The sequence below is a fragment of the Hippoglossus hippoglossus genome, chromosome 16 (genome assembly GCF_009819705.1).
Source record: "Hippoglossus hippoglossus isolate fHipHip1 chromosome 16, fHipHip1.pri, whole genome shotgun sequence".
In the NCBI taxonomy this organism is placed as follows: domain Eukaryota; kingdom Metazoa; phylum Chordata; class Actinopteri; order Pleuronectiformes; family Pleuronectidae; genus Hippoglossus; species Hippoglossus hippoglossus.
Genome location: NC_047166.1, coordinates 24,689,345 through 24,707,730, shown reverse-complemented (window position 1 = coordinate 24,707,730; position 18,386 = coordinate 24,689,345). Strand labels below are relative to the sequence as shown.

The following is an 18,386-nucleotide window of genomic DNA, read 5'->3' as shown; positions in this document are numbered from 1 at the left end:
CAATTAGAGCGGTTGCTTGTTTGAAGCTTTGTGGATAAACCTCTCATGTGTTTGTCAGTTTCCGCTGCTGTTTTTATTTCCATTTCTTAACCAAAATATGCATCAGAGAAAGTTTTCAAGAAAATACAGAATCCAGTTGAAATCTGTGTAATAGGACTCAGTGCACACCAGTCTTCCCAACAGCAGTTGACTGCAGATGATTATTTTACTTCAGTTGGAGAGTTAGTTTTGCAGTTGAAGAACCTGTAATTCTTTTTTTTACTTTGGAGGGTGGATTTTATTTGTGGGTGCTGGTTGTTAACTGAGGTTGTCTCATGATGGACAGAATTAATATTATAAAATATAATGTATACAGGCCTGTCGTGACTTGGATTTGACCGTAATCATCAAAATGTTTTCTTTCTCTCATTCTTACTTATTCTTGTAATCAGATGTATTATCCTTTCTCTATTGAGGATTTGTGTGATTGTGATTTGGTGTGTTTGTTCACACCCTTACAACTTCTCATACTTTTGGCGTTTTGGGGTAAATAATCATGTCTGAGTGCATATAATTTTTTGTTTTGCTTGAACAGCAGCCAGCCCGATGTTAGGGTTTGTTTTAGACACGTGTTATATTCCTTGCCTTGTTGGTCTTCATTTTAGTGATGTTGCCGCATTCCCAAATATGAGACATTTTTATTGGTACAGCAGAAGATAAGGTCCAGGTTGTAATATACTAGAATGCTTCTGTAAAATTTACATATTTAATCCTAAACTAATTATATTCAGACCCGTTTTGTTTCTTTAAAAAGGACTATAGACCCACCTCTCCTTCCTGGATTTCCTGCCAATACTGTAACCAACAAGGCTTAACTGCTCACCCCATTTAGCCCCTAGCGTACCCCCTCCATCACCAGGCCCTCCTCCCATCTCTCCTCTCTGCTTCTCCACAGTCAGGGCTGTGGAGGCCACAGCCCCTGTAGGGCTGTTAGTGTACACACCAGCTGCTGTTTTCTCCATAGGGTGGGCTGCCTCACGTGGCTCTCACACACAGCTTCAATGACTCCTGATGTCTTGATGTTTGCTTTTGTTTTATCTTGCAATATTTTACTGTCTTCCCTCCCTCCATTTCTCTTCCTCTCTCCTCTTTCTTTTTGTCTGTTTGAGGCTGTCAGCAGCAGTGGGGCTTACAGCCTCTGTGAACAGGCTGAAGCACCCATCAGGATTGTGACGAAGCTTGTTATTAAGACCACTGCAGAGATGTAACTTATTTAAATATATATATTTTTGGACTGTGGTTTTTGACGGCTTACAGGTTGTGTTGCCACCAACATGTAGTGAAATTAAAACAGTTTACAAGTAAATAATTGGATAAGTGAAGTAAACAAGTGAGAGAACTTAGTTGAAGTGACTGGTTGCCTGTGTACCTGAAGTCAGGTGTTGTAGTGTTTCTTTTTTCCCTTTAAGTCTGTTGGTTCCAGGCACAAGCTCACCCAAAGATTCTGCCCCAAATGTAACTATAGTGGCCAAATATGACAATAGGAATAGGACATCAAAACTCTATCTATATACTGTATGTTAAAATTCATGAACTTTAGGTGGGATCAAACAACCTGTAATCCTCTAACTCGTATGTGTCTTTGCTGCTGGGCAGGTTCCTGCGGCTGGAAACAGGTGTGATGAGAGCACTGAGACTGGGAAGTTGTGAGCTGTACAAAAAACTCAAATACGAGCTTGAAAACATTAAATCGCTGTGTTTAGGGAAGCTTGGGTGTTGGTTGGGTTATTCATTTTGCATAGTTATAGTCACGGTGACAAAGAAATTTGATACATGCAGCTTTAAGTTTCCTTTTATGGCAATAAAGAATAAAAAACAAAACAAAGCAGAAGTCAAATTTACAGTCATTTCCTTTTCTTTTGCTGTCTCACTATTATTTGTCTCTTTAGATGTTTGGTGTGTGTGTGTTTCTGTGACCGAGGTAGCACAAACTGTGACTGAGCATAGCACAAACTGTTTCAGACTGATTCAGCAAAACAACTTATACATAAATCTCCTTATTAACTTATTATCTTCTGCTGGCCACAGTTTCACAGATGAGACGTTTAACTTTCTAAATTCTTTCAAACATGTTCATTGTAAAATGAATTATAAAAGCAATGTTTTAGCACTGCTCACTTGCATGCTGGACAGCAGAAATCAAAGAACACAAATACATAGAAATAAACACAGGATAAAAAACAGGCATTAACAAACAAAAGAGAACAATACAAGTACAATATAATACCCACAGCTCTTGCTGAGGTTCTGTGTTTCACAGTGTCTTAAAATCAGCGTTTTCTTTATAGTGAGCTGTTTTGAATGTTGATTCTCGGCCCCTTAAGTCATGCACTGTGCAGTATGAGATACTGATGTGAAGAGGGAACACAGACATTTTACCATAGACTCAGTGAAGAACAAGTGAAAACTAAAACAAAATGCAGACACAAGGAAAATGGGTAATAACGCAGTAATTCAATTAAAGTTGAGTGAATACAACAGAAATAGAAGACCTACCTCACATATTAGGAAAGTAGAGTTGTGCTATAAAATGAATGTTCTTTAGCAACCATTTATCATTAATGTCGTGTGATCAGCTTTCACAGTTTAATATAAATCAGCACATCAAATACACATTGACGTATTTTCCTTTGACTATTATTCAATCCAGTGTCATTACATTGTCATGACAACATTCATATTTTTTTAACTCGAGATTATATAAAAAAAATTTCCCCAAAAACAAAAATCACAACTAATCAAGTGTTGTAGGTTGTAGAGGAACCAGCAGAGTTGTTTTGAGACTGTAGAGCAGTTCAGTGTTTGTATAGATATTAACCATTTTTTTGGTATTGCCTTGATTTATGAAAATATGTATGTTGTAGATTACTTGTAATTTTTGTGTCTTGATCAGAAAGTAGTAAATAAGTCAAATCTAGTTGCAGAGTAGACGTGCCAGGGAAACCAGCCAGTGAAACATTTAGTGTAACACAATGAATTTACTGCAGCTGAACCTGTTCCTCAGGCTGTACATTACGTGCTAAAACTAACTGAAAAGCCACTATGAAATAATTAAAATTCAGTTTTTTTACTATAGTAATCTATTCTCCTTCTTTCTAATTGCTCTTCCAAAAATACTGTAAGTACACTTTTACTCCATTATTAGTTGAAGTCAGCCGTGGTAGGTCTGCAGCTGTAAAGTCAAAAGGATTAAGTCTTTTTTGTTTCCTTGATAAACTGGCTGCTGGAGTGTAGTTTGCATGTTCTTCCACATTTCTGCAGGTTTCCACATGCAGATCCGATCCTTCTGTGGCTCTTTAAACTGCTCATACAGTAGTAGATTAAGTTAATGGAACTGTTACATTATCCATTTGCATTATATATTTTGGGATTTCAGACACAGAAGACTGAGGTTATTTCCACTGGTGCTTAAAGGGCACACAGCTGGTATTTTTGCCGTCTGCCGAGGTGCAACCTTTAACAGAGAAATGCGCATGATGTGAATAATTTCAAAATGCACATCCCTCTGCAAATGGTAGAGTCCGTATATTGCATTCTGGGAGTTTTTAAGTACATTCATTTATCAGTGATGTGGTTTGTTGACAGGAGAGATTCATTTAAGCTTCATTTTTTATGGAACAACTGAAATTACATTTTAACATGACAATTAACAGTACATTTAAGATACGGTTAAACTGAAATTTCACGTATCATAAACGTATGTCTGGGTCCAGGATTTAAATTTTTCTTGCTGCAACATTGTCAAACATTACTTCGAAGGCTGCGCAATTCTCATCAGTTTCCTCTTCACCAGGGCTTTGGTCTGAGTTCCTGTGCCTGAAGGTCTGAATGGTAGAGACTTCTCCAGTCCAATAAGAGGGTGTGAGGTTAGGGGGCTGGGTGTCGGAACACTGTATCACTGACTAATCTATTATATCATGCATTAGAAAGTCCTGTGAAGCAGGTCATGATCAAGAAAGTATGGCTGTTCTGTCTGGAAAAGCTTTTTCACAAAAGAGGTTGTTGGTCCGTTTTTTGGAGCCAACACTTTGTCGGTCAGTCGTCAGGATGTCTTCAAACTGTTAAACAGCTTTCATTTATTACAACGTTCTGCAATACACGAAAAAAATACACTAACAAGAAAAGATCTTACATGACAAACTCACAATCTGTGCATACAATGTATGTACAGTGGCTTCAGAAATACTTATTAAGTTATTTTATTCATTGTTAATTATATTGCCGATTTAATTTCAAACAGATAAAATTTGCATTTTGGCCTGTTAGAATACACTCACTAACCCAACATGACAAAGTGAAAACATTTGTAGAAATTAATAAAATTTTAAAAGATCAAAAACATAATCTCTTATTTACAAGTCTTCAGACCTTTTGCTGTGTCTCTACTCATTGTGGGCAGGCACCACCTGTTTGTTTCAATTATCCTGGAGCTGTTTTTAAAATGTTTTTAATTCTTAATAAATTTGCAAAAATGTATTACCTCGTCAAGGAGGTTATGTTTTCAGCCATGTCTGTTTGTTGGTTGCTTTGTGTTTTTATTGTTGGTTTATTTGTTAGCAGGATTACGCAAAAAACACTGAAATGATTTCCACCAATGTTTATGGAATGGTAATTTGATCTGGGGGTCTAGGGTCTGAATATTTTCTGAAGCCACCATAACAAATCCGTGTTTAGTTATGGTTGTGGACACATGTTGTTCGAGTCTGACATGGTTTATACACTATCTTGACCAATTTGAACCACACCATCAAACTGTCAAACGGATAAATGAAAGGGTAACCACTTCTTATAGGGACTAGGGAAAAACTGGTGATCCACAACCGGCCATATTTATCTTCTAGTCAGTTTTTGGTATACCTTGTCTCAACGACTTCAAGGCTTCACATTCAGCAGCAATTTGGGATTCATTCTTTTTAAGACCTTAAAAAGACCTACAAAGACAAAAAAAACTTTACAGCGACATGATTTTCCATCAATTAGCAATTATTTATGAATACTAACATCATTATTCATGAGTCAGACAGTATAGCAGTATGGTAAATACTATTTACACTGTTTATGGATCCTTTGAAGAAGAGACCTATCTGACTGCGGCCAGTCAGGACGTCCTAATTTATGCCCAGCGTACTGAGTTCATTGTGCAATGATTCTAATACACAGTATCACTCTGTTTGTGTGTGCGTGTGTGTGTGTCTTTGAACACTCTCATGATTAGTGTTCTCAGTGACTGGCTGGCTGATGGGGTTGATTTGTCCGACAGTGCTGTGTGTCAGACAGCCTCAGCGACCGCACTGGAGAACATGAGTGAAGGAGCGGATAATTGATAGTGACAAGGCGCTCCCAGCCTTAATTGCTGCTGGTGAATTAGATTACCTTTTCAAAGTGCCTTCATTAGCAGAGGGAGAGCCATACCAATGGTCCCCTGATTGGCCTCATATTGTTTTGCTGTGAACCTGCACTGGGAGGGCACTGGATATGTGTGTATGTTTGGGGTGGAGTGTGTGTGTTTGTTGTGGTTGGTTTGAAATTGCTCACTAATTTGTGCAGCTCTAGTTTGACTGTGTGCACATGCATCATATGTTAGACACACATCCAGTGTCAATAATGTCAGGTTGTCAAAGTGACACGTTTAGCTTCAAGTGTTAATCTGTTTTTATGGGCCACTGGGTGCTTTGGGTTTGTGTGTCTGTGGGATATTTACTGCTAACCGAGTACAGTGGACATGAATCGGATGTTGCATTTAAAAATTTAGAAGCAGTGTGTCTTTTCAGAAACACTACCCTGGTTACTAGATGGAACTGTTTTGTTTGACAATGAAACAAAACACCATGTGCTGAGAAAGGCAGAGGGAGACAGACTATTTAAGACCTGACCTGACTGAAATTGACTGAACATGACAGTGGCAGACTCCAAAATGTGCCATGCAAATATTAGACAACAGGTAAAGTCAGTGATTAGTCATTAGCCATGATAAAGTGTTAGTCTGAACTCCCCACTGGTGTGAACATGAGAGAGAAACAGAGAGAGAGCGCAAGCGCGAGCGCACTCTTTATCCTTTCACAGCCACAGGATCAGCACCATGGAGAGCGACTTAATGCATAGTCCCAACAGGGTCTGGACACAATGACGCCTGATATCAAAGTATAAAGATTCTTACATTTTCATTTTCTTGTGGTTATTTTCTGTACTTGATTCAATGTTGTACAATTACCTTCTTTGCAACATCCGATGTGAGATTTCTCAACAAAAAAAAAAACAGCTAAGAAAAGGAAATGTCTTCAAATTAGGATGTGTTGTTTCTTTGCAAATACGGGCATCAACACACTTTTCTTCCTGATCTCTCAAACACGATCTTTCTACAGCTGCTACCACATAAACTCTAATTCTCAGAAACTTAGAAATGACAGAGAAAGAACATTTTCTGGTTGTATATATGTTATAAATTTAGTTTAAAATAATACAAATAATCCAATAAGACAGATTTGAGGAGGGTAGGGAATGGGAAAGGGGAGGAGAGGGAGGTGGGTGGGTTGGTGTTTAGAGAGTGGGGAGTATGGTGTGTGTGAGAAAGGGGGAGGAAGGGAATGAGAAAAGTGTGCAGTCTTCAGCCTGGAGAGAGATACAGTTGCTGTTTATTTGGAGTAGTACATTTGAAGAGCCTGACTCCAGCTTCTCTTCTTCTCAGACCTTTTCTCCTAAATGTCCTGAATCCTGGACTCCAAAGCATTCTGGAGCACAAGATGCTGCTCCTGTCAGTTATATCCTTCTCCTACAGGTTTCGCTGTATGTGGCTGTTTGTGACTTCAAGAGAGGCCTTGCCACTGTTTTAAAAGGCCCTCTCTGCTTTCTTCTGGACAGCTGTTGCTTCGGCGTTCACTTACGTCAGGTGCTCCAGCTGAGCACCGGAGGAGTCTCCCTGAACTTCTTCAAGTCGTGTTTCTTTTACAGCCGGGTTTCTGTGATGGAGCCCAGTCTTAAGTTTGAGGGCCAATGTCTCACAAGTACTCAGCTTTTCTTTAAGCTGCTTTGTTTCCATCAGATGAACCTTCTCCCTCTGCTTCATGGCTGCCTCCTCGCCCAGGTCCTTCTTCTGGTTCAGCTTCCTCTTTGCCATGTCCAGTTTCAGAGTGAGAATATATACCTTGTTTTAAAATTCAACAAGGTCACAGCAAGTCTCCTCTATCTTACTCATCATGGCAATGAGTCTCCACTCTTCAGCTGCTACTTTATAGAAAGATGTATGCCGGTTGCAAAGAGCGTCTCCCGGCAGTTGTCTCAAATGAGATTTGCTCCTCTTCATCTCTCTGGATTTGTCCTGTTGGACAGTGGACTTGACCTTGTCTCTACTGCTGTACATCATCGCTCTGTGTTTTATCTTTTGAAGGTGCTCCACAATTATTATTCTCTGTATTTGTGTGCTCTCCAGTTTTGACTGCTCTCAGCCGTGGCTGTGTGTACTGACGGTATTCAGAAACTTTCCGACATAAGAACACCTTTCATTCCTTTCAAAAAATCCTTATTGAACAGATTGCACATTTCAAGCACTTTGACAATAAATGGTAAATGGTCTGTATTTATATAGCGCTTTTATAGCCTGGTTGACTACTGAAAGAGTTTATACCACTCAACCATTCAAACACATTCATACAGTGCATCTAAGTGCAGAACTTTTCCATTAGACGGGGCAATTTTTGGTGTTCCGTGTCATGACAGTACATGTAGGCATGTGGAATAGGAAAGATACTGTGTAGAATATGTAAAACAAAAGAAAAATACATCAATAAGTAATTATACAAAGAAATGACAAGGCACATTTTATAATTTCATTAAGTACACAATTTATGTTTTTATGGCCTTGTCATTATAACACTTTTTAAACTATTCTTCAAAATCTTTGGGGCTTTTGGCAACTAAACATGCATTAATGTACAGTTTATAGAATTTAGCCTGGACAATCAATAGATTTATAAAAACCTTTTCAAGTGTGTATCAAGTGTTTTGTCATAATTCAAGAGGACAAATAAAACATAGAAAGTTCAACAGAAACAGAATATTAACTATGCTAAATAAAGGATTTGGTACAGTTAGGGCAATTTGTAAAGTCTAATAGGTTCTGCCCAGTAACGGTCCCAGTTACCTCTGCCAAGGAGGTTATGGTTTTCATCTACGTGTGTTTGTTATGTTGCAGGATTACACAAAAATTACTGAGCCTATTAACATGAAAATAGGATTTGTTTGTTGATATGGAACGGTAGAGGCCATGAAAGTTCATCTATCACAAAATGATAACTTAATATTTTGTTATTTTAGTTATAAATAGGTTTTTATTTTTGTTTTGCTATACATCTGAGGAAAATGTTGATATTCCTAATGGTTTATCTCTACAGGGAAATCTTTTCTTGTCCCACTAGTAAAATCAAAGTTCCAGGTTCAGTTAGTTGTAGAAGCTTGAAATTCAAATTCTCCAGTTAAAGAGACGTTTCTACCACCCTGCTGCCGTATTAAAACACCCTAAAAGCAGTGAAAGTACAGAGCAGTAATCATTCCATGCGGAGATGGTGACATGAGCATATAAAACCCCCCCCAAAAGTCCAAAACCTTACCCGCTCTACATCCCCTGCAGCACCAGTTTCAGCACCATCTTCTTCATCCCATTTCCATATCTGTTTCCAGTCACTGCTCCATCACCAACCCCCCTGGCAGCCCCCATCTCCAAAAACCCACTGGCATCCCCTGTCCCTGTCTCATACTTCATCCCTGCCCCAGCCAGCCTGACGCCCCCCTGCCGAGTTAAATGGAGTGTGCCGGTGTCGGGGAGTCGCGTGTGCTCAGTTCAGTTCAACTTGGCGCAGCTCGGCTCAGCTGGGCTGCTATAGCGTTATGAACTTACTGTGTGATTATTGTCAGAGCGAGACTCCTCCACCCAGGAGGTCCGCACTGATGGGCACCATGTCACCAGGTACAGCGAGCAATGGAAGGTGAGATGAGAGAGAGCAAAGGAGGAATGAGCAGTTGGGAGAGAAACAGAAGTAAGGAAAGCACGCGGAGAGGGAAGAGAAATGGTGTTGCCATTGGTTGGCTGGGATTGAGGGAGAAAGGAGAGAAAGAAGATAGAGGAAAGAGAACAAGCTGGGGGGGGGGTGTCATCAAAGGGAGTCAAAGTTGAGTAAGGAAAGCCTGATGTATACCTATCACAGCAGACAAAGACAAGGGAAGACACACAGGGAGTGATATAAAGAGGGAGAGTCAGAAGAATAATGTGCCGGGAGAAGAAAGAGAAGCAGCAGGGAAATCAGCAGAGGAGAGAAAAAGAGGGATAGACAGGGAGGGTGGGTAGAAAAGAAAGGCAAAGAGAGAAATTAGAGAGAAAATTTTCAAGCGAGTGATGTGTGCTGTGATTGTTTTCTCTCTCTCTCGCTCCCTCTCTGCCTCTCTCTCTCTGTTTCGCTCTAAACGGTCGGGATGTGGCCTGTATCTCCCGGCAAGAAGGAACTCAATTTGGGACAATTTACTCGGCAGTCTCAGCCCTGATGCACCTCAGGGACAGAGAATAGAGAGAATGAAAGTGAAGGAAGATAGAATCAGCAAGCCACACACACACATACACACACTTGCATGCACACACATCGTGCGCCTTGCACACAATTGCTGCCGAGTAGATTTCACTTAGTTAGTTCTAACTCTCCCAGGTGGTCAATACGATTGAGTTTATAAGGCTTGGAAATGAAAAGCCCAGGATAAAGTTAGATAAACTGTGTGCTATTTGATTTCAGCCCACCTCTTGCAGAAAAACCCACACAAGACAGATGGCCAGAGGGGATACACTGAAAACATGTTGTGCAAAGGGGTAATTTGGGTGATTAGGCTGAATAGGCCACACACTCTACCTTTATTGTACTCTGTGTAATAATGAAAACACTTGCATGATTTACCAAATGCATCTTTTTTGCATTCCTATTCTTTAGAATTGCAAAGGACACTCAACCAAGCAAATCTCACATCAAATGTCACGTTGTGTAACTCTGAAAGTGTGGGCTTCTCTAACCTGGCCACACGTTCTGTCTCCATGCTGACAGGTTGGCAGCCTGGAGGGTGTGTACAGCCTGAGAGACAGCAGGGGGCGCTCTGACCGAGCCACCTTTGAGAGCAGACTGGCGACTGCACCAGGGGTGAGTGTTTCTTAACTGTACCAATAAATCAACACTCTGCTAAATAAAATGGGATCTGGGGAGTGGATAAAGATGCACGTTCTCAAAAGATCTCTGAGGTTGTTCAGTTTTTTTTCTGGCCTGACTTGCTCCGTCTGTGTAACACAGCGGGAAATGGATTTGTGACTACAGCAAATCAGAGTGTTCAGCTACTTAGACGTGAGTGTTTGATACATTTAACATGGCCACGTCAAGGTGAACTCACACTCTGGCATCGGTTCTGATTTTACACAGCATGTATATGCAAATGGAAGTTAATTCGGCTGGCGTTGCTGTTTTAATCAGGGTCTTGTGTTGATTAGCGAGAAGGGGAAAAAAAGAAAAGGAAAGCAGAGCCGTGTGGTGAGTAATGGCTGAAAGTTGTTTACCTTGCTTGTGTAGCTCGTGTGCCTGTTCCACCCGATATCACTTTGTGCCACCCTCCCTTCCCTCCCTCCCTCGCCACCTCCAACAAGCCTTTCTGCGCACAATGCTGCCTCCTCACCGGGCCCCCGTTGCCAGGGAAACCGTCACCCGCTGAGACATCCCATGACAGCCCAGGGTGAGGGAGGAGGGACGGGAGGAGCAGTCAGAGATGCGGCCCTGGTGCTGTCCTCTCTCCAGGGTTCACCAGACCTCTGGCCCTTCCCTAACACACTGGTCCTTCAGTGACACACAGATACAAACACACAAGGCAGCAGTCTGTTTATAGACACACACACACACACACACACACACACACACACACACACACACACACACACACACACACACACACACACACACATGATGCGGCGAAACACATGAGCACAAGCAATAAAAAGTAAAAGAGAGAGAGGATTCCAAACTTTCTGATTCAGACTTATCATCTGAATCAGTATGCGTGTGATTAATTGAAGTAATTTATGCGCAATCTTCAGTGACTCCATGTATGGTTCATGGTTTCATTAAACTGTAACTTTAATTATTTTTCTACCATGGTAACTTTAGGTGAAAATGAATTTGCACCGCCAAAACGTCCTACATTTCGTAATGAGTCTTAAATGTAATGGATTACACATATAATGTTTTGGGATAATGAACAATTGCACACTTGGACACTGCATCTCCTCACAAAACACTCTTGCATTTTTAAAAACCTTTCCATTGAAGTTTGCGGGCCAGTTTGTTGAAAGACTGAGGCAAGAAAACACATCTCTAACACACCCTGAGTTGAGCCCAATAGAAAATCCTCTTTAATAGGACAATCACTTCCTTGTACTTAAATCAATTAGGCTTACAGAATCCACTTTAATTGCATTTTTAGGCTGAAACACTCAATATTGTAATAGCTTTATGGAAGGAGTATTTACTGTGGGTTGTGTGTTGCCAGGCATAATTACAGTGTGTTAGCTACAGTAGCTGGCCAGCTGCCAAAGCCTGAGCTCCATCCGCCCACCTCTGACCAGACCTCTGTCTCCACAAACCTGTGTACTGCCTCTCACTCTGCATCACACACTGTACTTTGCATTGCATGGCAGGTGGGTTACATTATAGAGCTCACTAATTGCGGCACCATGTCAGGTGGAGTCGCTTAATGTTGGTTTATTGCTTCTTAAACTGTCTTCTGAGGTAGAAACACCACCACTATCTACAGTAACATGCTCAAAACAAACCCTGGGATGGCACATAAAGTTTCCGTTGGTTACTCTGCAGAAATGCTTCATTTGGCAGACAGTGTTCTTGTGTTTGCTATAATTCTGAGTAAGTGTTTGAACTTGTAACAGGGTTTTCTGGCAAAATCACATCAATCTTTATCTGAAGAACATCAGGACAGATGTCCAGGTTGCATCATCTGAATCCAGAGGGAAAGAACGGAAACAAAAGAAAATGAGAGAATGTTTATGAATGTAATAATGAGCTCTCACACATTTATTTATTATTTTTTTTAGAAAAAATAACAATGTGCTAAACAAGGCTGGCTGAACAGGTTTATATTTGATAATACAATCACACAGTCAACAACATCACTTATAGGAATTAAAGAAAGTAGCCTTTTAGCTAATTAGTTATTTGCTAACTTCGTCGACCACCACAAAATATTTTTCTTTTAACGTACATGAAGGCAGATGATGGACCGAAAGGGGAGGAGTTTCGCAACACATCGGCATCACGGAGGCTGCAGTGGGAATGAATACACTTCTGGTTGACTGACATACAAACACAGAGCTAAACTTTGCAGAGTCAAATGGTTCATTATCTGTAGTTCCATGCCAATTGAGCAAACTTTGACCTGCTCCAGACCAATTGTGTAAGTGGGCCTGTTGTTAACTGCTGTTTCCAAAGTCAAAATGAACTGTCAGGCTCATTCTCCATTATGTGAGTGGCCTTGCCTCTCTAACGCGCTGTCAGTGGAATCTGACCATTTGAGCGACGTGACACGCCCGCTGGTTTAGGTCAAATCAATAACCAATAGCCATGTGATAACCACTATATTTTGCTAATACTAATATATTAGAGCATGGCCAGTCTGCCACTAATATGATGTAGCAATATGAAAATGCCCCAAAATGATATTAGCTGTATTCATGTTTTGCACAATATTTTTACTGATGTAATAGATTAATATATGTTAGGCCTAAATAGTCGTCAATATATACAAATACATTTAAACACTTTGACAACTACATTATGAGAAGTAAAAGTGAAACCTACTATTTTTAAAGTAACTCCATCCTGTTAAACAAAAACAAAAAACAGTCAAACAAGTGAAAATTATGATGGTGATGATTATGATGATGATGATGTGGAACCAATGTAAACAAATGATAATGCACAGTAATTCCAAAATGTCAGAAATACCTGTTCAGCACGGTTGATGGGAACTATTGTTTATATCTTCAAAATGAAAATCCTTTCAAAGGTAAAGCATTTCACTTTGATTGTGTTCCATAAAACAGGAATAATAGACACCCTCCATAAATCAATAGGTATTGCAGCAGCCACTGTCGCTCATATCAAAGACTGGATGCGGTAAAGCGGTCCATAGGAATGGAGCTCTGAGGCTCACATGTGGAGAGCTGTATGACAACAGCTTATTTTTTTACAGCAGAGACACACACACATGCACGCGCACACACACACACACGCACACACACACACACACACACACACACACACACACACACACACACACACACACACACACACACACACACACACACACACACACACGCTACACACACGATGGAAGTCCGTGGTGGTTTCTCAGAGGAGGGGGAGGTGGTTTTGCCGCCATGTAATCCCAGCCGACGCTGCCCTCTGTCAGCAAAGCAACAATCAGCTGTTGTATTACTCACACTGCTAATGACATAATTAGCAAAGCTGTGGAAAAACAGATCAACATATACATGTGAGGATAAGAGACAACACACACACACACGTACACACACAAAAACACACAAGAACTCAAACAGCTAACATACATATGCACATTCACAGCGGACATACGCCCAAGACAATAACCACACAGGAAACCACAACTGTGTACATCCATACGGCTGTGACAGTGAGACAGGACTCTGGTATAATCCAATCTCAGTGTTTTTCATGTCGTTCTGTGAACCTTGTTTACTTCGGACCCCTCCCCTCCTCAGTGACCCTCGTCCTAACTCTCCTAACCATCATACCTCATGCAGTTTCATCCTCAAACGCACAGTTGTGACTCTGATTGACCTTTTACAAAATGTCTCACAAAATAAACCCCTGCCAGCTTCTGACTTAAACACCCCACTCCCTGCTGCTGTGCTACACACACTAAATGCACACGTAGAGAAAGCAGCGGTTCGCAGTATGTACCAGTCTTCTGATGTGCATGTTTATTTTCTTGTCTGAACAGCTGCCTACAGTTAACTTAAGCGATTGGAGGCCACAGCTAATTGTCGCAGCTACTTTAACCTCGAACAACAGAACTCTCTGCACTGAGAGAATCAGACACATACACGGCAGACCTGGTTTTAAGCCGTGCTGATATAAACTGAAAAAATGTCAGTTCATCGTTGGAATAAGAAATATAAAAAAATGGGAATGGAACAATCAGGAGTTGAGTTTATTTGTTTTTCTGCCACAACTATGCTGTGCCACCAAATCTAAGTATTATCTAAAAGATAGTAGAAGAGCAACACAAACCATCTACTGAAGACTGAAGATATAGTTATCAGAAACTGTACCAATTACTACACTTTTAAAATTAAATTGATATATTATTTAAAATCCAAACAAATTTGTACACATGAGTAATGCTCCCAAGTGGAGTATTTGCCTTGATGTCTTGATGTCCTCTCAGATAATATTTATGCTAATATTGTAGTATAGTTTTATTAATATGTTCTGAGAATATTAGTATAATGCTTCTTTCTTTCTCCTTTTTCCTTAACTGTATGTTATTTACCACACTAAGTTATTGTCTGATATGTGATATACTGTGTTTCATATGATACCTTTCAATCGTCCTCCTGCTCAGGGACTACAGGTGCAAATGAGCTCCTACAGCTAACCCTGGCATATTTACATTGATGTTGATCAATGTGCATTGTGCCTGATTAAATAATGAATTGATTGAAAAACCATCTACTGAAGATAAAGAGGGAAATCCGTGCTTGGAAAGTTTACTAACTAAATTGTAGTTGAAGGCCCACCAATCGGGTTCAATAAATCCTGTGACTTAAGATGCAGCTACTCAAGCTTCATTTTGTGTAAGTCACCTCTTGACTAAACCCAGGAAGCCTTTCACAGATGGTGATCTGTCTTGAGCCCAGGGTCGTAACACAAGACCAAAGAGGAAATCAAAACTGAACTCACAACAAAGTGCTGCAGTGACTTGCTACCTGAGATAACAACTTTTCTGTCAACAAGGAACGAGGAGCACGAGGAGCACGAGGAACTGTCGGATGATGCGTGGCCTCTTGAACTGGAATCTCTGATGGTAAAACTGAACAACATCAACCTCAGGCTCGAGGGGAAAAAAACTAATTCAGACATCATGGCTAGTTAGACCTCATGGCAGACGTTGCTGCATTTGTCTCAAACCCCTGGATAAAGAACGGTGTGCAGCCAAATTCCAAGTATTTGCTTTGCCAAGTGGGGTTGACATGGAAATAGGTCACTTGCACAATGAATTCAAGCTGAAAGTCAGATGAAGTGTGACATTGACTATTGTGGACTCGTCAGCAGAGAGAAGTTTCCCCTCCTCGCTGCATGTGCTCTGAGAGCGAGGGCCTACTTTGGATCCACTTACCTCTGAGAAATGGCGTAATAATCAAATTGAAGTACAGGAGCCGTCCTACTGACAAACACCTCACTACAGCATGTCAGACTGGCTGCACAGCACTCAGACAGTATTCAGTCACAGCCGGCGCACCGACATGAGTCAGTAACATGACGGCTACAGTTTGGCCTTCTGATGGTGTTGTGAAAAATGATGCTGCACAGGATAAGTCTCGGAACTGCACTCAGTTTAATTGCACCGACTGAGAATTTTGTTAGAACACATTGTTGCTCTGCTTTCTGAAATGTTAACGCTAAATGTAGTAACTTCAGTGGATAGGTAACGGTGGCACGCTGTATGATCTGCTCGTTGCAAGTGTGTTGATGTGTGTTTTTTTAATATATGAAAAAACTATTTCCTCTATAATAATACATCATTTCGGCCTATATATTTTTAATATAAATAATTTCAGATTGTTGCATTTGTCAGCTTCAAAAGCAACAGTTAAAAAGCATTATTAGGCCAGTTTCCACTGACTGAGTTCCATCTTGATGCTACAGATGTGTCTCCCACCCATTTCTCTGTCTACACAGGACAGAAAAAAAGACATTTGGATTTTGCCTCTATGCCTCTCCTCTGCTGTTTTTTGTGCTCTTCTTTTTCTCCACCCCTTCTTTTTCTTCTTTGGCTATTTTTTTTTTTTTTTTAAACTCTAGTCACATCCGCAATCCCGCGGCCCTATAAGGAGCTTTCACGCTTTTTGGTTTGCTTTAGATGTTTAATACCCACTCTCTTTTGTGTCAGGGAGCCGGAGAGGCGTTAAGAAGCGCTGATAAACCCCACTTAGATCCCTTCCTGGCCCGTCACCCCGGCCTGCCAGGCCGCTTTAGCAGGGAACTGATCTGTGACGGGCTGCCACTCAAACTGAGCACTTCTGAAGGCTGACACAATGGAGTGAGCACCACACCAGAGGGCCCCGGTGGGGAGGGGGTGAGGAGGAGGGAAGGGAGAAGGGGCCAAGAGGTGCCCGAGAAGAAGGCTAGAGGAGGGGCCAGAGTGTATCTGCCTGTTATCTTTCTCTTCTCTTTCAATTCATGCTATTTTTCTCCCTCCCTCCTATTACTGCCTGCCACTGTAGAGCTCACTATTTTTTTTCTTTTCTTTTTCCAAGGGGTCTGTGTTGGTTTCACTGTTAACCTTCTGGTTGGCTGCTACACACACACAATCCCCCTCCTCTGTCTTTTTTTCTCCCTGTGGTCGGGGCCAGTGTGGTATGTAGAGATGGGAGATTGAATGAAGACGCAGAGAGTGGGTGGGTGTGGTTGAAGGGTTGAGGACCAGGGATGAGCGGTGTATCAGGGTCTTGGTGTTTGTGGCAGTGGAGGTCCAGCGGTGTTCTCACTACTTGCGTAATGTTGTAACGTATCCAGCTTGGGCTCAATAGCTAGGCCAGGCCAGCCCTGGGATGGCCGTGTGTCGGGAAACGCAGAGTTGTGAGTGACAGGCGGTGGGTGGGGGGTGGGGGTGGGGGTGGGGGGGGGGGGGTGGGGGGGTGGGGGGGTGGGGGCAGTGGTGAGCCTGGGGGTGTGTGGGGCATGTGGCCACTGCCGCTGTCGCCATTGCTTTCCCAAGGGGCTGTGGGTGGGTAGCGAAGCCCAAAATGTCAGCGCTGATATGTGTGCAGCCCGGTGCATATCACACCGCTGCAGCTGCCTGCCATCCACCACATCCACTCATTCATGTAGAGACATGGGAGTATTATGTGCACACACACACACCCACACTTTTCTTTCAATATTCACTGCCATTCTATAGTCATACATACACATTCATCATGGGATGTCTAAACACACACACACACACACACACACACACACACACACACACACACACACACACACACACACACACACACACACACACACACACACACACACACACACACACACACACACACACACACAGTTTTATTCCCTCTATCTTACTGTCTTTCCTTTCCTCCTCCTGCACACATTCACTTGTGTTCTATACCTCAGCCATTCCATCATGCAAGTGCTCAACTGATCTCTTTTTCTCCCTCACTGCTGGAAAATGATTTGTCAAATTTTCATATTTTTTATATTTCCTGCCTTTATCTTTTTTCACGCATCTCGCTTCTATTTATTATGTATCTTTTTCTGTTGGGTGACTTTTTGGGCGCATTTACACACCACCTTTTTATACAGAATGTGTAATGTGTGTTGCACTTGTGGTGTGTGTGCATTGTCTGTGTGTTTGAGTCTGTGTGTGCTGCCTATATGTCACAGCTGGATGATGAATGCGCTGACAGTGGAGGGGTCAGTGTCACAGACAGTGTGGTCAATTGCCCCTCGTCCCCTGAGTCTAACCTTGAGCAACACTCCCTAAAGAGTCTCAATCTGCCATTAAAGCCCACGCCTACACCCCCCCCCCCCCCCCCACACACACACACACACACACACACACACACACACACACACACACACCCACACACACAGAGGTTTACAGACATTCCCTGGTGAGTGTGTGCCATTAGTAGCTGGCAGGGGCTGGTTTGACAGAGAGCGATTAGCTCCCTATCATGTGTATTGATCACCGTGTCCTGGCTGCTCCTCTAGAGGAGGGGCTCGAGGGTTTTTACAAGGTAGTAGACACACTCGCACACACACACACACACACACACACACACACACACACACACACACAGTTACATCCTTGTTATCTCTGTTGGTATGAACTACTGTGTTTTTTGTTATTTATAAGTTAAGCCTGCTGCACAATAAAGGATTTTCAACTCTTGACCGATTTTTAAAACGTAGGAGACCACAGACATAATGACAGATTTAGCCGATTTTTAATCTGTACTGTAAAGCGCTTTGAGTGGTCAGCAGGACTAG

At 41.7% G+C, this 18,386-nt stretch overlaps 1 protein-coding gene across 4 annotated transcripts in view; it reads left to right on the top strand.

The window, feature by feature from the left end:
* The window catches only part of LOC117777394 (furin-like protease kpc-1), a 171,003-nt gene that overhangs the window by 10,348 nt on the left and 142,269 nt on the right, over positions 1 to 18,386 (top strand). For all 4 annotated transcript variants that reach the window (XM_034612152.1, XM_034612151.1, XM_034612154.1 and 1 more), the window contains exon 3: positions 10,116 to 10,208. In XM_034612152.1, coding sequence (XP_034468043.1) covers positions 10,116 to 10,208 — 93 coding nt within the window. The remainder of the gene's footprint in view (positions 1 to 10,115; positions 10,209 to 18,386) is intronic.